Below are 24,186 nucleotides of genomic sequence, written 5' to 3' on the forward strand. Positions count from 1 at the left end.
TTCTGCAGTGCAGATAGAAATAATGTACAGTGGAAGTGAGAAAACAGAACCTCTGAAGAAGAGTCAGGCCATCAGACAGTGATACTCACTCGTAACACTAGCTATTAGTAGGTGTTCTTTTGAAAGCATGGTCTCCTCATAAAGGACCGCGAACACAGGAAGTTTTACATCTTTTTAAATCTTATCCCACACCATAAATGTGTAGCAGCAACCCAAAGTGTATTATTTGTATTCTTTTATTTTTTCTTGCTATGTGTTTTGGGGTCATAACACTGCCAAAATGCAGCTTACCCTGGTACCGTGTGTTGCCACCAGACGTATCTAGAAGTATCGATTTTAGCGTTGTGTCATCGCATTTGGCTTTTACTTTAAAAGTGTCCATATCTGGATGAGAGGTTGCTAAATTGCTGACTAATAGTAGCAAGGTGCATACATGAATTGAGTGGGTAGATAATGTTAATAAAAAATGCTCCAAAAAACACCAACAATCAAAAGGTCCCTTTCAATTACTCCAATTAGCTGATGACATCCACAGCTAAGCTAACTATAAACATGCTTATTCCTGCTCTGAAGTTGGACATTTTAATGCTGCAGTCTATGGGAACCGACTCAGTTTAGGGAGCCTTTATGAAATCTGACAAACAATGCCTGATAGGTAAACATGGTTGCGTGAGCTGTTTGACAAGACAATGAAGGACAATGTTGTTTGCTGTGTAGGATGCTTGATAGTTGTTCCACACCCTAAACAGGTCACAGTGCTTCCCATAGAATTGCATCTGTAGCTGTAGAAAGGAAGAGGATTGTGTATACACAGCACATATGTGTGAGCGTGAAAGGATGTGTGCCCAGGATTCTTTAACCTCCTAGGACCTGCGTCCACATATGTGGACATCACATTTTGGGTTATTTAGATAAAAATACTCAATTTTGCCCTACATGGGCCTGATATCCACTTATGAGGACATCATACTGCTACTGTTCTATCAAAATTTTAAACGAGTATCCTCATATGTGGCTCTCATTCTTCTTAAAAACAAAAATAAGGTAAAAAAGAAATCTGGTAATTCTTTGTTTTTACATTCATCGGGCCCCAATATGCTCAAATATCAAAGAGAAATTAAAAATGCATGTCGTGGAAGAGTTCGGGTCTTAGGAGGTTAAATTAATTAACAAATACCATGTATACTTATGGCCTCTGCTTTCCTCCTGTAGACAAACACCACTTTCATTGTCTGCTCTGTCTTCTGTTCTGCAGTCTCAGTGAGCTCCAGTTCAAAATGAACCTCCACCTTCCAGAACACGGACTAACATTGACAGCTGCAGTCCGAGACAATAAAGCTGGAGTTTGTTGAACCACAGGATCACAGAGGGTCGTCCTAACAGTGACCTGACCAGTCTGTTCATAGAGACACCCTAGGCAGGAAGGGCCAGAAAAATGTCTGGGCTTTTCTAGGCTCTGTTCTATTTTCACACAATGGAAAACATTAAAATGTATTTTATACTTTTTAAGTCAGCTGTGCATTATGTTAAAATATATATTCAAGATTTTCTACATTTAGGACAACAGGTAGTTAATGGTTTCATTTACGGCAGCAGAGAGACATGGTTCCAGGGTCTGGAAGGATGATGATAACAGTTTAAGCTAATTAAAAATACCCTAAAAGGGTAATTGCTATATTCCACTGTAGGCATTGTCTTTATTTTTATTGTGACGGGATATTTTTGTCTTTGTGTGGCAAAGCGGGCCGTTGCCCTTTTTATTCTGTTGTCAAGACATTGGCCATCGTAATCGCCAAGCCGAGAGCCACTGTAAACATCACTGAGGGTGAGATCATCAAATCAGTTGCCGCTGCACACCTCTTCATCCAACTCCCAACTGTGCTGTCCTTCCCTCTCCACCTCTCCACCCCTCCATCCCCACTAATTCCCTCTCAACTAGCAATTTTATAGCTCAGTGCCTGCTGAATCCTCCAATGTGACCCTATAGGTATAAAAACCACACAGTGCCACTTTTCAACCACACGAAGAGATAATTTCCTGCCTGCTCCAGACGCATTCAGCTACTTGTCGACGAGCTTCTCTTCCTATTGCTGCTTAATTCAGGCTCTCCTTTCAATTTTTATTTCTCCCGATAAATGAGATTTTGTTTCTGAATTGGGAGGAAATGGCTGGAGTCTTATCCACAGCCCGGAGTGTAATGTGCCTAGGAATGTAGTCAGCTGTGTCTAATTGTGTTGAGATTGGAGATTTGACTGCTGGGGACTGACAAAGGCTTTAGTGTCCACCATGTAAATGAACAAAAAAATTGCATTTAAATGTGTGCGGAAAATTCAAAGCAAAAGGTGATTAATAGAATTAGCTTTATTGTCCTGTGTCCTTCACGTACTATAGGTGGTTTGAGCTTAGATTTATCCACTATAGCGCTCTAATCCAGATGAATGCATTTCATTTAATCCTCTCCAGGCCTTTGTTTGTCTAATAAAATCAGTCATTGCTCTCTTTTTGCGCATCACTGACTTCAGTGATTAGAATTAGCCAGGAAGAACATTAAATGTCTTTTGGCAAAATTCACACAATATAAAAGTATATTATAAATCTCCAAGCTAATGTGCCCCGCAGTAGACTATTCCCATCTCTAAAGAAAATGACTGTTATTACAGGATGTCAAATGTCTCCTTCATAGATTTAATTATATTTCACTTCTGATACACTGATGTTTTTCTTACTGTAAACACGCCGGGGAGGATGTACAGCAGTGTGTGAAACTGTTGTCATCATAGCTGTAAAACAGGATCAAATATGAAAACGTGCATACACACAGAAGGAAACAATTTGTATCAATGAAACAGGCGTAACTCTACAACACCTTTCTGCGATAGATTCGGTCTAAAAGAAACTCTGATGATTGTGATCAAATCTAAAAGATCATCCAGGAAGAGATTATTAGCAATTCTGTGGAATCTAAATGAAATCCAGTGATGTGTTGCGAGAACAGGCACAATGACATCTTGTTGATGTTCACTCTTGTCATCCTCACATTTGAATGTACCATCATGTTGGTTTTTACCACCATTTAATTTAGGACAAGGGCTCAGAGATTGTCAGATTACAGAGAGATCCTACAACAAACCTGGAAAGGCAAGATGTTCTGGAGAAAATGCTGAAGAAGTCTGTGGTTGCTTTGGTTCCCTTTTGCAATTTCTTAGATCTCTATATAGGTTCTTTCTGAGGAGCAACACCTATTGTTCAGGTTTAAGTCTACAGCAAGGCTAACGTGACTGCAGTGATAATCCAGCTGGCCTGCAACAGCGCTGTGGTGACCATAAACTAGGTGTAAGCGTCTGAACAAAGGGGACGTCTGAGTGAAACATCTACAGTTTTCAGGTGAACAGTTGAAGCAACTGGACGTGGGAGTAAATGGGAACTACTCATGACCAATGCTCAGCTGCACACTGATGCTCAATGAACAAAATCCTCCACAAGCGGACAGCGCTATAGAAGGCAAAGCGTCTAATAGTCTAAATGATTAGAAGCCTAATTTGTGTTAAATATTGCAACCACACATAGAGAGACATTGACTTACTGCTCAGCCCAAAAAGTTTGAGATCCTCCTGGTTTACAATATATCTGTCAGACTGAGTGATTCATAGTTTTGTGCTATTGTTTTTATAAAGCCTAAATTTGAAATTAGATGAAATCCTATCAATTATTAACAGCATCTCAACTGGTGAGAGTCATTGTTGTTTACTGTTCATAAAGACAAATGTCAGAGGAACGCAGCAGCTAATTACAGTTTACTGTGTGACTTGGCGAATAATAGCACATCTGCTAAAAAAATGACAAAAAAATGCAGTGAGTAATCTCTGCTGTTTTCTCTTGTTGTACACCAACAAACAAAAACCACATCACAAAAACCTTCAAAATAAATCCATTATTTTGCTTCTACTTTCTCACTTTGAATAATTTAGACAGTATGGTACAAAACAACAACAACAAAAGGCATTTTAATTTCTGCCCAGTATTTTATATGTAAAGGTGGGGCAAAGTCAAAGCTAAACAACAACCAACTTAAACTACCATTCACATGATGTGACATGAAATGATTGTAAATGCGGCGTAGTGGTGAACATGCCTTACATGTGTAAGATCCGCAGCTGGAGACTGGGGCAGGCAGAAGCCCACCCTCAGGGGATCACAGGCTAGTGTACTCCTTGATCCCACTCGCGGATAAATGGGAGGGTTTGCATCAGCAGAGGCATGCGGTGTAAAATCAGTGCCAAATCAAACCGCAGATCCATCTGCTGTGGCAACTCCTCGGGAATAAAAAAACAGCTGAAAAGATTGATCACTTGAATCATATTCTATAATTCAAGTTTCAGTGAATACAGTATAAAGAAATACTCTACCTGGACTTCCTGCTACATAATACATGGTTTAGTGCTAAGGATGTATCATTAATAGCCAAATATAAACAAAGTGTAATGAAACTGTCTCCTATTAATCAATGTAATGAAACGGGATATGCAGAGGATTGATGTCACACAGGATGATGTTAGGGATAGATCGAGGCAGGTGATCCTCTGTGGTGACCACTAAGGGGAGAAGCCAAAAAAAGAAGAAAGAAAACGTATCTCTGTATGCTGGAGTGAGCATTGTCAAGGTTCATTATTGACAGGATTGAATTATTCAGACTTTCGTAGGTTTTGGAAGACAACCAGTGGAGAACTTGATGTGCCTGAACTCCTGTATATACACAAGAGTAACCATTTTTAAAAATAGGTTTCTTCCACTTCATCATTAATGATTTCACTTTGCTGGAGCTGTTTAATTCTTTAATTGAACGCTTATGAAGGCCAAGTCAGTTTGGAGCTACACTGCTGTAACTGATGACTTAGCTGTGTTTGTTTCATACGCAGAGTCATCTATTTGCATTCGTTTTTAATGTGCCAGAGACTGTTACATGCAGGCCACTGAGGAAGATGCAGAAGACTGTAGTTTCTTTAATTTAATGTCAGTTTACTGCAGTGATGTGAAGAAGAACAGAAAAGACCATTCAACATTGCATTCAGTAGTATTTGGTTTCACAACTGAAATTAAAGGCATTTTTTGCTAATTGCAGGCCTTGTGTATGTTTGCGTGTTTTTGTTTTTTAATGTGTTTGGAACAGTTATGTACAAGTCACAGTGAATTAAATCAGTTGGGAGAATACATAGTGTAAAGTTAACAAAAGATCATATACATTAATCATTTGCTGGTTTCTAAAGCTCATTAGTGTTTGGAATGTAACATTGTTTTTCTATTAAAAAGCAGCATATATTAATGAATCCATTGGGAGTTTTATGTTTATATTTATTGACTGACATTCAGGCTTTTTGAGTTTAAGCAGACACTCGATTCTATTGATGCCATACTACAACTGAGCATTTTAAATGAATAGATTTTATACGTAGCTACAGAAACAGCTTCACAAAGGCTTTATTAATTGTTAAGACTTCTATTTCACCTATCCACGCAGCCTTGTTGGAAGGAAAATAATCAAACTGGTGAAAACTGTGAGAGTGGTTCTTGAAATACGAGGTGATAAACAAAAATGACTTTCACAAAAGATTTCTTTAAAAAAACCTGTCCTTCCACAGTGTGGTTTAGTTCTGTTCTTTTTCCTTTTACCAGTAGTGCACTATAATGTGGAAACTGTTCATGGTTCTTTTGAAACGTCATCACTAGTACAGAAAATGTTTGCTGAATATTATATATGAATCATGAGGATACAAACAACATTCTTTTTAGCACTTTTCTTGCTTCGCCAGGAACTAATTTGACTCTATTCTGCTTCTGTATTGCTAAACTCAGCACTTGGCTGTGCGAGTCATCAACCCTGTATACGTGAAACCAATATAGTGGGGATGGTGACTAATTGAGAATTATCTTGCACGGACCAAAGGCCAATGGCAGCGTCCTTGAGGGCAGGGCTAATAATGCTGAATACAATAAGATGACAACATGTATAAGCTTGCCGTTTCCTGTTGCCCGTTGGATCAATTTGAGATGTTAAGCCTCGGGACCCCAGCATGGCTTTGGCGGTAGCTGTCAGTGATTCACGAGGCAGTGAGAAATGGTATTTCATGGGCAAACAAAAATAAACCTGTTCAGATGGCGTTATTTTTTTTCTCTCGCACCGACCTGCTGTTATTGTTAAAATGGCTCAGCCTCTGCTGAAATGCTGCTTGTCATTTGTCACACTATCGCCAAGGTCAGAGTCCAGGCGAGAGTAAGCTCACAGCTCTATAAATAGCCTGACTCCTCTGACAGAACCGCATGTGCAGACACACATCTGTGCGCAGTAAAGCCTGTAAAAATTAGCTTATTAGCAGGAGTTTGATGAAGCTGGCAGGGGTCTTAATCAAATGTCTCAGAGGAGGCAATAGCATTCTAATATTACGTATTGTCTCATCATCTGGCTCAAAACTACAATGTTTGCCTCGAACAAGGTGTGTGTATTAACTGAGCAGGTGTTGGGACATAGCTTCTATTTGCATACCTTGAAAGCTTGAATTCTGGTGTATTACTGAGATGTCTTGAGGCTTTCGAGCGCAGCAAAGCCAACTACAAAGGGCACACTCTGCAACAGCTGGAAGAATACTGAACGTATAAATGCAGGACTGCTAAAACACAGTGATAACCTGTGGTGTTTGTTCATGTTTTTGTATTACACATTGATATTTTTAATCTCCAACTCAGAGGAAGGAAGGCTGGGAGCAACAGCAGGGTTACACTATCACTCTTATTTAAGTTTTTTTTTCCTTGTGGACATCTTGACTGCTTCTAAACAAGCTTTATACCTGGGTCATAAGACCCTAACAAACAAAATATGGGGCAGGGAGTATTCTTCTATTGGACGTCGGTGTTGGTAGGGATAGGGAGTCTAAAATTGTGGATATATTTAACTTAAAACACATGACTATGCAAGCCACAGGTTTGGCATTTGGCAAATGAAGAACAAACATACTAAGCAAATACAATGAGCTAAGTGAGAAGTAAGTAAGTAGTGTGGAGTTCTCTCATATTATAGGACAGAGAAAATAGTTGAAAAAAGTCTGTCTGTAGCCACATATGAAGTGGGAAACCTGCTCATCTCAGTATAGTTGGAGATGAAGGCAGGGAGAAGGATCTCAAAGACTCCTACATGAAAATCAATATGATAGTGGCAAGGATAGTAACTGTCCTGTCCCTCAGTCTCACCAGGAAACATATTATCCACTTTCAGTGCTGCCCTGATATATTCAGCTGAGTTGTTGCTGACATTCAATGTGGGCATTTCCCCTTTTTTCGACTGCTCCTATGGTTCGCCATAGCAGATCATCTGCCTTCATCTCAGCCTATCTCGTGAATTCTCCTCTGTCACACAAATCTTCTGCGTGCCCTTCGTGTGTCCTCCTCCTTTGCTTTCAACCAAGACTAACACAGTTTCCATCAGCACCCTGCTGGCCATATCAGATAAGTTGGGATTTGGGTTAACAGGGAAGATTTTGCCTTTAATGACACAACTCTCCACATTTATCTGGGTTTGGGCCCAGCATCACTAGCAGTTCATTGGCTTCTACATATACAGTACAATATCTACATATCATTGTTAGATATTCAATTTTCTTCATCATCTAACTCCTGTATCAACAGCAGGAATTAGATGGCATTTCCTTCAGTCACTGTGGTAGGATTTGCATGTCCTGTGCTGGTGTAATGTCAGAACTGAATAAACACTTTTAAACCTAATTTTGGTGCAAACCACCAAACACCTTAGCTGTTGTAAGGTGTTAGCTGTGGAGTGGCTGTAGCTCAGGTGGCAGAGCCACTAATCAAAAGGTCGGTGGTTCGATCCCAGGCTGCCTCCTGGCAGTGTGCCAAATATCCTTGGGCAAGATACTAACCCCATGTTTGCCTCCTGGTGGTGGTCAGAGGGCCCGGTGGCGCCAGTGTCCGGCAGCCTCGCCTCTGTCAGTGTGCCCCAGGGCAGCTGTGGCTACAATGTAGCTTGCCATTGCCAGTGTGTGAATGAATGGGTGAATGACTGAATGTAGTGTGAAGCGCTTTGAGTAAAGCGCTATACAAATGCAGGCCATTTACCATTTGTAATCAGGTTTCACTGCTGACTGATTCTTCACGTGCAGTTTTTTCACGTTGGTAGCTTTCTCCACTCTTACTTAAGGCGTGGCCTTAGCCCAAACTGCCTGGAGAGGTTACCAAGATGGCTGCTGAGTGCCAAGAACTGCTTCCACAAGGATCTTATCATAAAAAGTGTCACTGTAACAATGTTAACAGCACAAAACCAAATGCAGACTAACTGCTGCTTCTCTGTTGTGCTCTCCTGCTTCTGTCATAACAATCCACTGTTATTTATACAGTAAGTTAAGGCTCCTCATGCAATTACAAAGACAGGTGATGTGATTATAGAAAATCCTCTGTTAGTGCAAAGCTAAGGCAGGACTGCAGAGGGAGAGGTGTTAGGGTGGTGTGCGATCATCTGCTTTGGTGCTTTAACGCACACATGGCCTTGAAAACAGTGTGGAATAAAATCAGTGCAGTACAGAGATTGTGATGAGGCACTCCACTGATGTTGCACACGGAGACCAATTTACTAATCATGGGAGGCAACACTCACAGAGCTTTGTGAAGCGAGAGAAAATAATTCTGATGGTGTCAGCATCTTTTCTTTTTTCATATTTTTGTGCAGTGCTATCCACACTAAGGAATAAAAGTCAACATAATCTCAGAGCAGATGCTATGTCCCTTATAAAAGAAGCTGCAGGAAAACATAACTAGAAGATAACCCAGTGCTGAGTTACTTTTTATCAGTCTGCACTCACCCTGAACGCTGCAGTGTTTCCAGCAGTTGGACCCCTCAGGTCCTGCTGGAATTCATGCATGGAATAACATCATCAGCAGCGTTATCTCAGCTATGCCTCCAATGCTTCCCTAACATCCCATGTGACAGATTATTTTTCGTGGTCTACTCGACCTGATGAATAATTGACTGTATTGATTGAGTGTGATGGTGTTTGTTCCAAAGAGAGGCAGCTAGAATTACAGTCGAGTCAGTTTAATTAAAAGAGGATTCAGATCATTGTACTTGTTTAATAAATAAATAAATAACAAGTCGAGGAAGTCAAATAAAAGGTATGAATTTATGCGTGTGCAGGCATGCGGGCATGTGGGGTGTGTTTTTGTTCTGTGAGAACAGATTCGAACATACATTCATGAATTTTGCCGTCCCATTGTAAGAGTTGTGAGATATATATTTTACACGCACAGTATAAGTAATCATAACTACTACACAGATCACTTCAGCAGTTCTCATGCAAATTTTCAATTTGTACATCGTTATGTATTGAATAAATATCACCTGCTGCTAATCTAATAAACCAACTTATTTTCATAACTGTTGAAGATTTGCTCAAAATTCTATAAAGAATTGGATTCTTCGTGGAAGCTGAACTGCAGATGACAAAGCTGAAAGACAAAGTTAAAGCCTTCTCACTAAACCCACTGTACACATTTTACCGCTTGGGCTGAGCTGTCCCTCTGATGTATTCATGTCTAATCTCATCCACGTCACTTCCAATAGAAATCTTCATCTTCAGCTCTACTGCCTGTCTTTTTTGTCAGTGCCACCATCTCCAAAACATACAACATAGCAGGTCTCACTACTATCTTATCATTTTTTTCTTCCACTCTTCCTCTATCCTTCTGTCACAAATCACCCTTGACAGTCATCTCCACCCACTCCACCCTGCTTGCACCCTCTTTTTCACCTCTCTTATAGATTGTCTGTTGCTTTGGATGGTTGAGTCCAGGTACAGTGAAATCATCGACCTTCACTTTTTCTACTCCGTGCAGCTTCACTGTTCGCTCTATTATTCACACACATCTATTCTGCCTCACTCCTACTAACGTTCAATCCTCTTCTTTCCAGAGTACACCTTCATAGCTGCCTTCACTTTTTCTTTACTAATCCACTGCACTTCATGAATCACCAACTTTCCTCAGTCTGTCCTTCTTTCTCTCCCCTTTCCTTCATTTATCAGCTCCTCAAAGTTTTTCTTAGTATATATCTATCTAATCACTCTAACCTGCTGCACATCCTTTCCAACTCAAACTCTCTGCCTAGCCAATCGATACAAGTCCTTTTCTTCTCTAGTGTTCAGTTTCACATACAGCTCACTGCCACCACTTTCTTTGTTGTATGCCTGGCCTCTCAGTACTCCTGTCTGCTTTCAGTCATCTCCATGACTATCCCACTTTTTCTTTGCTGACTTCACTCACTGAATACTTTCCTGCACTTCATCATCCCACCTCCAAGTCTCATTGTCTTCTTTCCTCTCTCCAGAGGATACACTGAATACCTTCTTGGCAATTTTTCCAATCACTTCAGCTGTACTCTCATGTTCATCTGGTAACGCGTCCCCGCCACCCTGTCTCAGCTCCTCTGAACTCTGTGCAACATTTTTCACTCCTCAACTTCCACCATTTCATCCCTGCTTCTGTCTTCACTCGCTCACTCCACTTGATGTTCAGTCATCCTACAGACTACGATCCAATGCTGCCTAGCTACATTCTCCCCTGACGCCAACTTGCAGTCTATTTCTTTCAGACTGAACCTTCTGCAAAAGATGTAGTCCACCTGTGTACACCCTCCTCACCCTGTGTTCCTCCCTCTTTCTGAAATATGTGTTAACCACAAGCATTTCCATCCTTTTCACAAAATCCACTACCATGCATCCTGCTGAATTTCTCTCTAACACCATGCCTACCTATCACCTCCTCATCACTTCTGTTTCCTTCACTTACATGTCCACTGAAATCTGCTCATACCACCACTCTCTCCCTAGAGAGGAGACTCTTCGCCCAGCTTATCTGGAATTCCTCTTTTTTCATCTAACTGACATGGAACATATATAGGGCCTACCGATGACAACATTTAACACCATCCCTTCAATTTCCAGCTTTGAACCCACGATCTTGTCTGACACCCTCTTCACCTCCACAACACTGTTCATATATTCTTCCTTTATTTCTCTTCCTAAACCACATCCACACCATAGTATAACAGCTTGAACACACCTCTGTTGCTCCTGGCCTTGTTTCATTTCCACCTGGTCTCCTGCACACACAGTATGTCTAGCTTCATTCTCTCCATCATATCAGTCAGCTGTCTCCTTTTAACAATCGTAGCTCTACATTTAAAGCCAATATTCCCACCTCCACACTCCTGACATTAATTCGCTCTCGCAGCCTCCAAACACGCCTCCCCCTCTCCCCTTCTTTTGTCTTCGGCGAACCACCGGCACCCTGTCGGTCAGCAGCACTGGAGGTGGTTGTTGTTAACCCGGGCTCCAACTGATCTGTTATGGAAATCTCATTCTTGGTGTTTGATTTGGCAAAGATTTTATCTGGGCTTGTAACCGACAATAGAAATATACTGGCTTGTGCTTCCCCCCATGGCTGGCTTATATAATTTGTATTCATTAATAGATTTGCCTATTTTATCCACTTTAGCTCAACTGTATCTTCCCACAATCAACAGGAGAGCCTCAGTGTAACTGCTGGTTATGATCAATAACACAGAGATCAAAACATCCCAACAGAGAGAGATTCGTGTGATGTGAACTGTTGCCTGCTGATACCTACATCATTTTCCTGAGTGTTCCTCACATGATCCTTTCTGATTTGTTATAGTGTAAAAGATGCTGACATTCTGTCCTTATAATGGTTTAATAGCTCTAAAACAAGAGGGTAGTTAATTCTTGTTAATTGATAAATGATTTAATATAATAATTGTGTTTATTGATTAGAAACTGAGATTATTCTCAACCATCTTATTTTATCTTAAGACTTTAACATGTGTGCAAAAACAATTGCCATTGTACCTGCAAAAATCAAAGACGTTAGCACACAGAGAAGCCAGCAATGACAGGCACTGTAAAGACTGAGCGGAAGACAGGACTTCTTATACACCGAGGGCTAAATAGGGAAACAGGTGAAAGCAACCACACATACACACATATAATGAAGGAACTAAAACAAACAGACATGAGCTAAAAAACAAAACAAAACAGGATGCAGAACTGAAGCTCCTTACTAGAAAAAAACAAAAAGTAAAATCAAAAATTCAGAGAGGTCATTATAAATAAATAAAATAAAATATAAAACATTTGTAATAATAACAAATTTTTAAAAGGAGCCCAAATTCAAATATATTCACAAAGAATTCAAAGCAACAATCATGACTTTGCCTCCTATGTCCAATTCCATTTCTGTTATTTCCAGTTCCAAGTAAATGAGCAAAACCTAAAGTAAAATATCAGAATAATTTAGATAGAGAACACAGTGAGAGCTCAGCATCTTACTTTGACTCAGTAGCTAACACTTTTCATGCTTTTGTTACTTTTACAATATGCAATGATACAATCGCTGTGAATATGAGACTCTATTTAAGGCTCACAGCAGGCATCTTGGAAATCACACTTTAAATATGGAAAATCATGTGGCCTGTACCATAAGTGCCTGACACAAATCCTGGTATGATATAAATATGCGAAAGACTGTTAGAGGAGAAAAGGAGATACTTTCTTGGGTCTTTGTCCTTGTCCCTTTACTTTCAGGAAAAAAAAAGAAAAAAGAGGGCTTTCTTCTTAATACAGCCCAGCCTTTCAGGAGGCTATTTATAAGCCCGCGTGTCCCTCTGTTGCACAGATACACACTTTTTATGTGAAATAAATGAACACATTCTGAAAACGAACGATGTCCTGGCAGAAAGTCAAAGATGAAAAAAAATAGGCAGGAGACGAGAAGAATATGCCTCGAGGTAAACTAGTTAGAGTAATGTCACTGGAGTATATGAAATACCTCATTTTACCTTTAATTAGGTTGTCACTCAGGTAGTACCCTCTAAAGTATTGCTGTATACTTGACAAATGTATTCACCAAAAGAAGCATAAACTTGGATACCTATGAATTAATTTCTTTTTTCTCACTTGACAGACATCTGAATATCACTAAGATAGAAAAAGCCACTTTCAGAGCTTTTTCTATCCTAGATCTTCCCCAACAACCAGATTAGAATCACCAATTAACCTGACATGAGTCTCTTTGGACTGTGGGTTACAGCTGGGTTTTATTCTAGCCATGTTACAAATATTCACATTTTCCAAAACTAGAAACCCTTACCTTCCCTATGAAGGCACTCAGGGTTAGATTCAATTTGTCACCTTTTTATAGGGACTGTATGGGACATACAGTCCCTATAAAAAGGTGACAAATTGAATCTAACCCTGAGTGCCTTCATAAGTTCCTAGCTACTTTAAACTCTAAATTTATATTTTTTTATTATGTTTTTGTTCTGTGCTAAACACAGACTTTCTCCTGATATTGTATTTTAAAAAATACAAGTAACGATACAAATTTGGGAACGTGGACACACCTTTTGGCTCTCAAAGGTACTTTGAAGTGCAGTAATCATCCCCCAGGTGTATACGTTGCTATGATTTTTGTGTTGTGTTGGATGTGGGACAAATGTGGCATATAAAGAAAGATGAAACTTAAAACCATTTATATTTTATCATGTTTAATACGAGAGAGCAAAAATGCAATTTGTGGTGTAGTGTAATTATTAAAGCCATAAAATAATGACTGCACTGGTTATTGGTTGGATTTTAATAAAACAGAGAAGAGAGGCCCCAGCCTGCCCTCCAATCAGCAGAGATTTATTGAGAAATGTATTATTTCTGATGAGGGTGTAATGACTGTGATAAAGCCCAGTTGCTGTCTTATTCCCCCTGGTAGGCTAAACATTTATCGGGCCCTTCCACTGTTTCCACAGTAATGGTAATGGAGAGACTCAGCAGGTCCGAATTCTCTTAGTGGTTCTATCATCGCTTGTAATGAAGTTAATAAATTGAAAATGATGATCCAAGAGTAGCTAAATAGGAAATTGGGGGAGAAAATGAGATAGGGAAAACGTGCAAAAGAGAGGGTGAAAGAATCTCACGCACTGTGGCACAAGGGCAATTTGGAGTTACTGTCAGTCTTCAAGGACATGTCAGCCTTTTGTGGTACTAATGAAATGAGCAACAGCCCAAGTCTTTATATTAGATGAGTCTTATGAGTCCAGAGGGGGCTGTGAATAATGTAACAGCACATGTATGTAATGGTTACAGTGAACTGCTTCAGTGTTTAGGAAGTCTGTGTTAACTTGATACTCAGCATAGGAAAAATTAAGTGTAAATCTGCCAAAATTCGACTAGATTTGGGTTGTTGTTGAAAACTCTGTGGTACCTTGTGTTCTACGAATAAAAACCTGGAGGTGCTTCAGTCATAATTGACTCATCAGTCAATATATGAGAGTCATGACTCAGATTAAGTGAGTTACAGCACTTTTAACCATGTCATGTCAAGTGCTTAGAAAATGGATTTCAGACTAAATCTGAGACAGTTGCAGCTTCTCTTTTTTTTTTTTTTTTGGAGCAAAATTTGGCTCAGATTGGCAATCATTTTAGACCACTTTCCCTCCAGCCAATCAGAGTGCAGTGGTGAGTTGGTGAGCAGTAATCGCTGCATTTCAGCTGCAGGGTTTTGTGGGTAATTGAGGCCAGGAGGATCTGCGGAAGGAAGAAATTTATAGGAGAGGGCTTAATTCACGTTATCAGAGGCAGCAGATGTGGTGGAAGACCCAGTTTAAGACTTTCTAACACCAGGATTCAGAGATGGAGTTGCAGGCAAAAGCTTCACAAACTCTCCTGGATAGCTATTTCTCTGTAGATAATATCACACAGAAACGCACAAACACACACACCCACACTCGACAATCAGTCAGATTTCTGAAACCAAGCCCTGCTGTTTTCAGTATCTGTAAAAGATGGAGCAACATTTCTGTCTGATTCAGAAAAAATGACCCCTGACACTTGCAGAATTTTTTTTTCATAGATCAGAAGCTGAAACTCAAAGGTAAGGTTGGCCAAGTGGTAATTAAACCATGCAAATACTCTTCAGCTTTTCACCATATCAGAGTTTCATTTTTCAGTTTTACAGTGTGGCTCATTTAAAGCCCTCCATTGCAAATCCTCCACTGTGTAGGGGATTGGATTGGAAGCACAAAGCCCTAATGTGACCTATGTTAATAGGTACTGTAAGTGAAACCAGAGTGCACAGAGTGTACAATATGTGATGATCAGGAAGGACTTTTGTTTTTATTAAAAATAAAGCTATTTGTGTCATATTTGCTGTCTGGTGTTATTCTTCTTATTGGTATCTTCACTTTCAGTCATTCAGTCATCCCCTTCGATATCTCCCCTCTGACCTCCACCTTTTTTCTGTGTGTCTCTCTGCAGGACCTGGGTGGAGTGAGTCCTCCTCAGAGGAACTGGAAGGGGATTGCTATCGCTCTGCTGGTCATACTGGTGGTCTGTTCCCTCATCACTATGTCTGTCATCCTCCTCACACCAGGTAACACTCAGACTTGATTGTGATGAACTGATGTTTTAGGGGGAGTTTTGTTTTTCTGCATCTACTTGCACTGACAAAATGTCTTCAGCACAGTCTACAATTTAATCATAACCGCATAATTTATGCTTATTAAGATTTAATCAACTGAGTAAAAATTATACAGCCATTTCCGACTCGCGTATTGTAATACCCATCTCACATGTTTACCTAACCTTCACAGTAAACGTTATTTATGTATCACTTTTGTTCATTGTTTTACAGTGTTTACTGTTAGCTTCTGCTGCTGTTCCTAAGAGGCAAAAAAAAAAATCAATTAATGCAGATTTAAGGTGTCGAAATCTGTTTAAAATTCTTTCGTTTGATTTAAAAGGCAGTGGATGAATAGTTCACCTTTTCTGGTGGTCGTTTCCTTAATATCTATCTGTAGGCCAACTTAAAGCCACATAAGTAAATATTTTCATGTATAAAATGGCTAAGATGAAACTGAAATATGAACTCATCATTTTTGCCTTATGGCCCCCACAGGGTTGTACTACGAACCAAGTTCGACATAGCTGGCCAGAGATAATAGGTATCACACTGGTGGTTATCAGCTTGATCTATTAATCGAGGGTTTCTGCTTCAGGCTGTTTGTATGCTCCCATAAGATGGGTCATTTGATGCACCATTTGACTCTTCTGCTGCACAAAGTAATCTGATTGAGTCCGTCTGACTTCAGTCAAAGGGATCAGGTCACGGAGAGAAAAAAAAAATGCATAGTAATTTGTATCTAAATTTACAAATTACTATGTACAGTACATTTCACCACTTAACACACTTCCAAAACTGCTGTTATTCTAACATGAAAGCTGCACATGAAAGCTACATTCCTTACATGATGACCAGGGAGTGCATTTAGACCTAACCCTGTCCCTTAATGAAGTGCATGAGGGGATCCATTCAGTTTATGGCCAAATAAAAGTGAAATTATTATTTTTCACTTACTAACTCAAATTTCTTTTCTGTGTAATAAATGGGGAAAATACAACCAGCAAATGAACCTGACAAGATATTTATGCTTTATCTGTACCACCAATGTAAAATGTAAAACCTGCCATAGAATTTGCACTGCTGTGACTACCTGGCTTCATTTGGTGGTATAAGTAACATATTCTTGAATAGCCTTGTGTAACATATTCCCTCTGTACTGGTCCAAAAACATATAGTCATCACAAAAATGAGTCATAGCAAATCAAAACTCTACCAGCTACTGTCCAGATCCAGAGGGGTGTACGATGGGGCATGGGAAATGGCTTACTGAGCTGTTTCCACCCTAAACTCTGTATAGTGGCACTCTTTTTACCTGGCTAAATCACCATGGTAACTTATGCTGAACACATAAGCTAGTCAGGAGCAGGTTATGTTCTGATTTTCAGTTTTAACATTTTTATTTTTCATTTTAAATGATTCTTTTATTTACAGCATTTTTGAGGTACACTACAGATTCTCTGGTGGGTTTTTTATATGTTTTATATGTGCAACATATTAAGCCATACCGCCTTAAAATCACTGAATGAAGCACAAACTGTCATAACAATGTGCATGTACTAATTTAGTGATGAAAATTCCCAAATGTTGTTGTACTTCTAATTTGTTGGTGAGGTACTAAAACACAGAACACACAGCAAGAATACCTGATCAATTAATAAATTCATTTTCACTTTGATCTGCCACAAACTAAAGTAATTTCCAAGTGTCCTTTGTTATTATTAGTAGTATAATTATATTTAATGGTCAGGTGAACAATAAATTAATTAATTCGAACTAAAATGTTCATTTTACCATCCTGGGCAATAAATCTATACAGATAATTAACAATTTTCTTTATAGATTTTTAATCATTATTTATCATCCTCAGCAACTGAAAATGCCTCTGACTGGAGAAGGTGAGAGACATTATCAGTGTGTGAGCCACACAGCATGCATGAAATGACCCTTTTTGCAGTATGCGAGCGTGCATGGAGACTGAAGCAAAACCTGGATTAACACAGAAAGCTGATAACCACTGTTGTGATACCTTTGCCAACTTTGTGACAGTGAAAACTTTGGTTTAAGCCTGAACGTATCTTACTTTTCCATCAATTAAGCTTCATAGAACACCACTACACATTTGAGGTGTGTAAAAACACCCCTCTGCTCGCTATCTGAATGGAAACGCAAATGGACACTGCTTGACACTGGACATTGTGTGTTTGTGTGTGGCGGGAGTGTCCTTGCTTAGACTGCTGTTACCCAACCCAAAACCTAGAAAAGACATAGAAAACAAATGGATGACGAATGCTTAATGGAAAAAACTGAGGCAGCGTAAAACATATTCTTTGTGTGTCATCCATATTCTCTAGCGAGTATTTTACAAACTGTTTTGGGATCTCTAATTTCTAGCGGTACTACAAAACAGGTAACAATTTCACATAATTGTTGAACCTAAATAGCTTATCAAGCTCTTCTCCCATTTTCACACACTGTACACTGTATATGTGCTTCAAAAATATCATTTTCTCAGATGTAAAATCATCACAATCCGCTGGCCATGCAGCCACTCTCTCCCCAGTGTATTCCACGGTTGGTTAGACTTTCATTGCCTCCATAAACAAACATGCTGTGTGGAGTTATCAAGGGAAGCCAATATGGCTGACATTCAAAATGACTTGGCCCTCTTATTCTGCTCACAATCAGCAGCTGTTCTATTCAGGAGAAGCTTACAATTGGCATGGTCTCTTTCTGCTAAAGGCTTAACATTTCATAATTAAAAATGAAACATTTCCAGGGTCAGCACTGGAACAGCTTAAAGATTTTCTAGCCCAGTGATGATCATGTTAATGAACGAATGAAATGCCATTGTGACAATGTGTATCTTTTTCACACACATGGATTTCTTTGTGTGTTCATGTGTAAATACCAGTATGTACATCTGGATTAACAGGACACTCAACATACTGTTTTTGCTCGTCAGGCAAGTGTAAAAATCCATCCAGTTCTATTTTCTTCTTACAGTCATTGGACAAAGGAAGTAGCATCCAGGTGTCGCTAATCAGTTAGTGTGAGCACCTCTATAAAACGATATGTTTTTTTTGTAATTCAATGGTCTGGAGATGTGTGTTAACACAATTTCACAACCGTTCCAAGATTGGACCAAATTTACCCCAAGGTGAGAGCTCCATCTCAAACTCTACAGGCCTCAGTTAGAAAGTGGTCAGAAGTCCACACCTCAAACCAATCGAAATACTGTGATTGTCATGATCCAGTGTTTGTGTGTTCTGGACTTATGAAAATTGTTTATTTACTGCTCTCTTGAACTCTGGGTTTTGTTTCCTAGTTTAGTTTGCTTTTTGAGGGTTAAAGCTAGAGAGACTCTCTCTCTAGCTCTCTCGGGTCTGTCTGCAGTCTGTGCTATTGTTTGTAGTTTCAAGTCGTGTGTCTTAGTTGTGCCTCAGTGTGTTTCCTGTCTTATTTTGATGGTCCCTTGTCTCTGCATTATGTTCAGTTTTGCTTCCCCTATCTCATTATGTCAAGTTTGCTCCAGCTGTATTCCCAGGTGTCTCCACTTCTCCTAATCATCCTCACACGTATATACTGTGTCCATCTCCCTTTGTTTGTTATCAGAGCACCTGTTCTTCTCTGTGTCTCGCAGGTTTTGTGGTTTCCTTGTGTTTCTTAGTTTAGACTTCCTGTTTTGCTCCTTGTTCCAGTTTTATTTAAACAGAATAAACAGTTTGTTTTCAGTTTAAATCCTCATCACTCGCTACAACAGTGTGCTACCCGTGGACCACACAGTGGTGGTACCTTAAGATAGCGGTGAATTAACAAATCCCACAAAACCGCAATTAACTGAAGCAGCATTTTAGTTCCTAAACAATGATGCCACATTATTATTGCTAAAGGTGGTCCTATAAGCTACTGAATTGTGGGGTGTTTGTCATGTTGTAATGAAAGATCTGCAAAAAACTGCATGATTTTTGTTTTTTCACATCCCAATATGTTAAACCGTCAAACTACAAGAGAGTGTATTTTCTTTTTCACATGGATGCTGATGGTGAAGCAACTAATGCTGGAGTTTGATTTGAAATTGGATGCATGAAGGATGATTTGTGTTTAATAAGCGGATAGAATTTGTAACATGTGCATTTATTTTTATTTTTACCAGAAACAAACAAATTAAATTTATGCTTTTTTGTTTTTCAGCTGACAACCAAGCTGGAAGTGACACTAAAATGACTGTGGAGGATTTGTTCAAACCCGAGTTCAAAGTCCATGACCCGGAGGCCCAGTGGATCAATGGTGAGTAATCCATATTGACTGTACCTGTTTTGACTGTTCAGAAGTTTTTAGCTACGGATGCAGGGAAGTTCCGCAACGGATAAAAGGCACTGTTTACCAGCCTCGTTTGTAATTCTAACGAGACAGAGGAAGCAGCTTTTTTTAAAAGCACAGATAAAGCTGCTACAAAGCGTTACTGCCTGCCTGTTCCATGAAATGACAAAAACAGCATAAGCGAGTCATTAGTTGAACTATATAATGACTCAGGCCCGGTGCAGTCTACTGCTTCATGCTGCTGTACATATATTTATACAATACACACTCCTACTTGACATTAATGACATCTGGTTGAGTTCTAAGTGTACTCTGTATGAAGAAACAACAGCAGTGCTTTTGTTTAGCAGCATAGGGATGACATCTCTCTGTCGTCTCTCCTGCTTTGTAATTGAGGCTCCCTTTAACAGCCGGCAGACAGTTCACTTCTAAACAAGGCTGGCATGTTTCACCTCAGCCTTACCTTGCATCTCGTTATGCAAATTTAGATGTAGGGATTTATTTTCCCTCTCCTTATTTACATTGTATTGATTTGTTATTTGCCAGAAGGGGATCATATGTTAAGCCTGGAAGCCCTTGGCTGGAAATAAACCACATCAACTGAAGTGCAAGTGAATCTGATTATGGTTTGCTTAGAGGGAGGGAGAAGATAACGATACCTCCGAGGGAAAGGATGGACAGGATTGCGGCGTTCCCGCATTGCTCTCCGCCAGTCTCCTTTCCTTCCTGCGGATTAGTGTGTTTGTTTTGGCTTTCCTCTTCGCTGCCCATTGACTCAGTCTGCGCCTGAGGGCAAGGGAAAGAGGCAAGGCCTTTCTGTCCATCAATATTTCATTCCTGGGTGACATTTTTCCACTATCTTTGCAACGCCATCTCATTCCCTGAGCTGACCTCGGGCTAGACAGAGAAAGCACCAGTGTTGTGAGATGAGGCAGTCAGAAAAGTCAGCTTTATAGGGTGGTTTGTGGATGGATGGGGCAAAATAGACCCCAGACAAATGGGAGAAGATAACAGACAGACGGGCGAGAGGAAAGATTGATCACTAGGATTTGGAGCAAAAATGAGATTTTTTTTTCTCCCTAACCCAAAAGCTTTAGTGGGTTTGCCTGAAAAGTCTTCAGTCTCTGTCTGTATTAGAGATAAATAGGTGCATCCAGTGTTTGGACAGTTACTTTTAAACCATTTTTTACTACCGATTACAGACAACATGCTTTTAAAGATCATTTTTAATGTACTTCATTAGTAAATGAGCATTATGAGTAATGTTTTGGATTGCATCTACATTACCATTAAAATCTAGAATCTAGTATTCAGCAAATTACACAATAAATGTAAAAAAAAAAAAGGTGTTTATGATGCTGTGTGTTTCTATTCAGGCTCCTTTTCATGTAGTTCACTGGTACACTGCAATTTTCACTGTTTGCTTGTAAAATCCTGGGCGACAAAGAAACATTTGACATTATTTCTGTGTTTTTAGTCTTCAAACTTCATTTCTTTATCACAGAGAGCCTGTTATGATCATTTCCAACTCCATATTTTCATTCTTGGACTTTATTAGCATTGCTTCAGTTTCAAAGGTCGAAATTTAGTTCATCCATTCTTGAGTTCTGAAACAGGCTGTTTGAGCCTCTTCAACTTTTTTCTGATTGGCTGAATATCCCAAATCGAATATTTCCACAGTAGGTGGGTAGGCCTTCTGTGCCTGAGGTGACCACATTAGGAATGTTTCATCCAATGACATCCTACAAACTGAGGAAAATAAAATATGTCCGAAAGCATAAAAGTTTAATTGAGAGGCCTTACTGTCATTATTTAAAAATCTTAACATGTTTAATATGAACTGCCACCACTGGCACACATTAGTAGCAGGTTTGTTATGGTGATTGCTGTGCATTGAAGTTGCCAGTATGGATAACTTTGTTTTTTACAAATCTGACCACAGTTTCCATTTGGCTCACAGCGCCCGCTACATCACATCCCTTATTCTTTCCATGTCATAGACACAGATTCACTCCTTTTGAACACATCATATGGTGTAATTCCAAAGACATACAGTGTGTTTGGTATGATATCTGAACTAGCTTACAATCTGAGGATTCTGTGGAGAAAGAAAATAAGATCTCTGATGTGCTATTAACTAGTAAGATTAAGCAAATATGAAATATGTATTTTTAAACATTCTTTATATATGTCAGTGAATCAGATGTTTTATTTTATTGGGCTGGAGTCAGAACATGAAACATTTTTTTCACTCAGCCACACAATAAAACTTGCGTTTGAATGATTCACTATTTAGTATTACACAAAAATGAAGCATGCTACTGATCCAATGAAGCTCCAATGTGACTATGTGTTACCAAAAATAATTTTTTGTTAATAAAATTCTTATTTATGCTTACACTTCTTGTGTCAAGGCACATAAAACATAATTGACACATATGTTAACATGTCTGGATCCGTCGGCATGACCAGCTGGTTTCAGAGCTCCACAGGAAGAGAACTGATTTAATCAGTGGCACTATGCAAATAGACCAACTGTTGCAGAAGAAAGGTTCATTTTCCCAGCTCTAGCTTCCATGGTCATTACACAATGTCAGAAAAAGTGGTCAATATTTGGTAAAATGTCAGCCCAGCATAATCATGAAGAGCACGTTTGTTTTTTTGGAGCCAGTGAAACATTGAGGTAAAAGAAATGGAGGCAAAATGCCTGCTTCAAAATATATGAGGTCCGTGTTGCTTAGGTTGTTTGTAAGAAGTTTGAGTGAGTAATGTATAAAGTATGTGTTAGCCTTTTCTGTTGGTCCGAACCAAATAAGCAAAACAACGACTGTGAAATTGGCAATACGAGTTAAATATGTGAGTGTACGGGCCCCTTAATTCATACTTCAGCTAACAAGTGGTGACATGAGGTTACGGATGGATGGGTTGCTACAGTCCGACATTACAACTTGATGATATGTGAAATGGAGTGCATCATTACAGATTAAATTTGCTGCTAAGAGCGCTGTGATTCATCAGGTACACCTCCACCTCTCTGGCAGTGAAGCAAGGTTTTCTCAGGATATTATTGCCTCAATTGCCTCACATTGTTGATGATGATGATGATGATCTTTGAAGACTTTGAAACATCTGTAAATCAATCATTGATAATACTACTTATAGATTGCTTATAAACAATCCAGTTATTAAGCTGGTGGATCTTTTAATATCATTTCAAATTGATGCTGTGGCTGATTTAGCCGATCAGCCAGAACAATTAAACTCACAACAGGTGAACTGAGTAAAATTGTTGATTTTGTTAAAATAGCATGTTCTTTAGGAAAGTCCATAAGTCCAAGCCAGTGTCCTCCCCTAGCCAGATAAGTTCTCTACAATGCAGAATCTGTTCAGGAGAAACTCAAGGAACTTAAGTGAGAACCAGAGGAATTTAATCAGCCACCACACTCCCCAATCCGATTAAACGAGAACAAGCCATGGCTGCCCAATCCTGCAACTGCTAGGATTCAAATGATCCACTGCCAGATTCATCAGAACACCCCTGGAGGTCCTGTGTGCATGCACCGATGGTTCAGAGCTATTTTGGCAGGACGAGGGGAACCTACACAACATTAGGCAGACGGCTGGGATGTTGTGGCTAGTCGGGGTACATTAAAGCAACACATTTGCAGAATGCCATTTGTCTTCTGTGTGGTCTGACATTTCTGCAGCTCTTCTCTGAAATTCATTGTCATTCTGATGTGTCGAGGGTTGTTATTGATGAGGACCTGTCTGAGGATTACAGGGAAACAGCTGGTTAACACCTGGCAGATATGGAAAAAAATGACACTGATACTCCTCTCCAGCTGTTGCTTGTGAAGACTTGCATATGTGTGAATAGTGGATGTACATTTGTTTTTCACACTGAGGCATGTTACTGAGAAAGTCACATTCAGCTGATGCCACATGTGATTCAGTGAGCGTCACTTTCCATCAGTATTGTCGCAAACTCCACTTGCAGGCTGGGCGCTGTCAGACTGTCACTGACAATCTGCTGAGAGGAGGGTATCATATTGTGTTTGCACTGGCCCAGCTTGGACAAAATAACACACCAGTTGGCTTATATAAGCTCGCGAAACCCAAAATATTTCAGCATAATAAGAGTGTGAAATGAAACAACACATTTTTGACTGCATTTTATTTGTATATGAAGCAACATATAATATGAACAAGATATGCAGTGGAAAAATACCCCTACTGATAATGGCAATTCAACGTATTTTTACGTAGTACAAGAAAATCATGATGTTCAGAAACAAGTAAACTATTGACTGAAGAACAAGTTAAATACACAGAGAAAAAAAA

The 24,186-nt window shown here is 39.5% G+C and overlaps 1 protein-coding gene across 2 annotated transcripts in view; it reads left to right on the forward strand.

The window, feature by feature from the left end:
• Positions 1-24,186, forward strand: part of dpp10 (dipeptidyl peptidase like 10) — a 252,663-nt gene that overhangs the window by 120,623 nt on the left and 107,854 nt on the right. For both annotated transcript variants that reach the window (XM_005744209.1, XM_005744210.2), the window contains exons 2-3: positions 15,381-15,495; positions 19,717-19,812. In XM_005744209.1, the coding sequence (XP_005744266.1) occupies positions 15,381-15,495; positions 19,717-19,812 (211 nt within the window). The remainder of the gene's footprint in view (positions 1-15,380; positions 15,496-19,716; positions 19,813-24,186) is intronic.

Source organism: Pundamilia nyererei, unplaced genomic scaffold, assembly GCF_000239375.1.
Source record: "Pundamilia nyererei isolate P.nyererei 1_Seehausen unplaced genomic scaffold, PunNye1.0 scaffold00140, whole genome shotgun sequence".
Classification (NCBI taxonomy): domain Eukaryota; kingdom Metazoa; phylum Chordata; class Actinopteri; order Cichliformes; family Cichlidae; genus Pundamilia; species Pundamilia nyererei.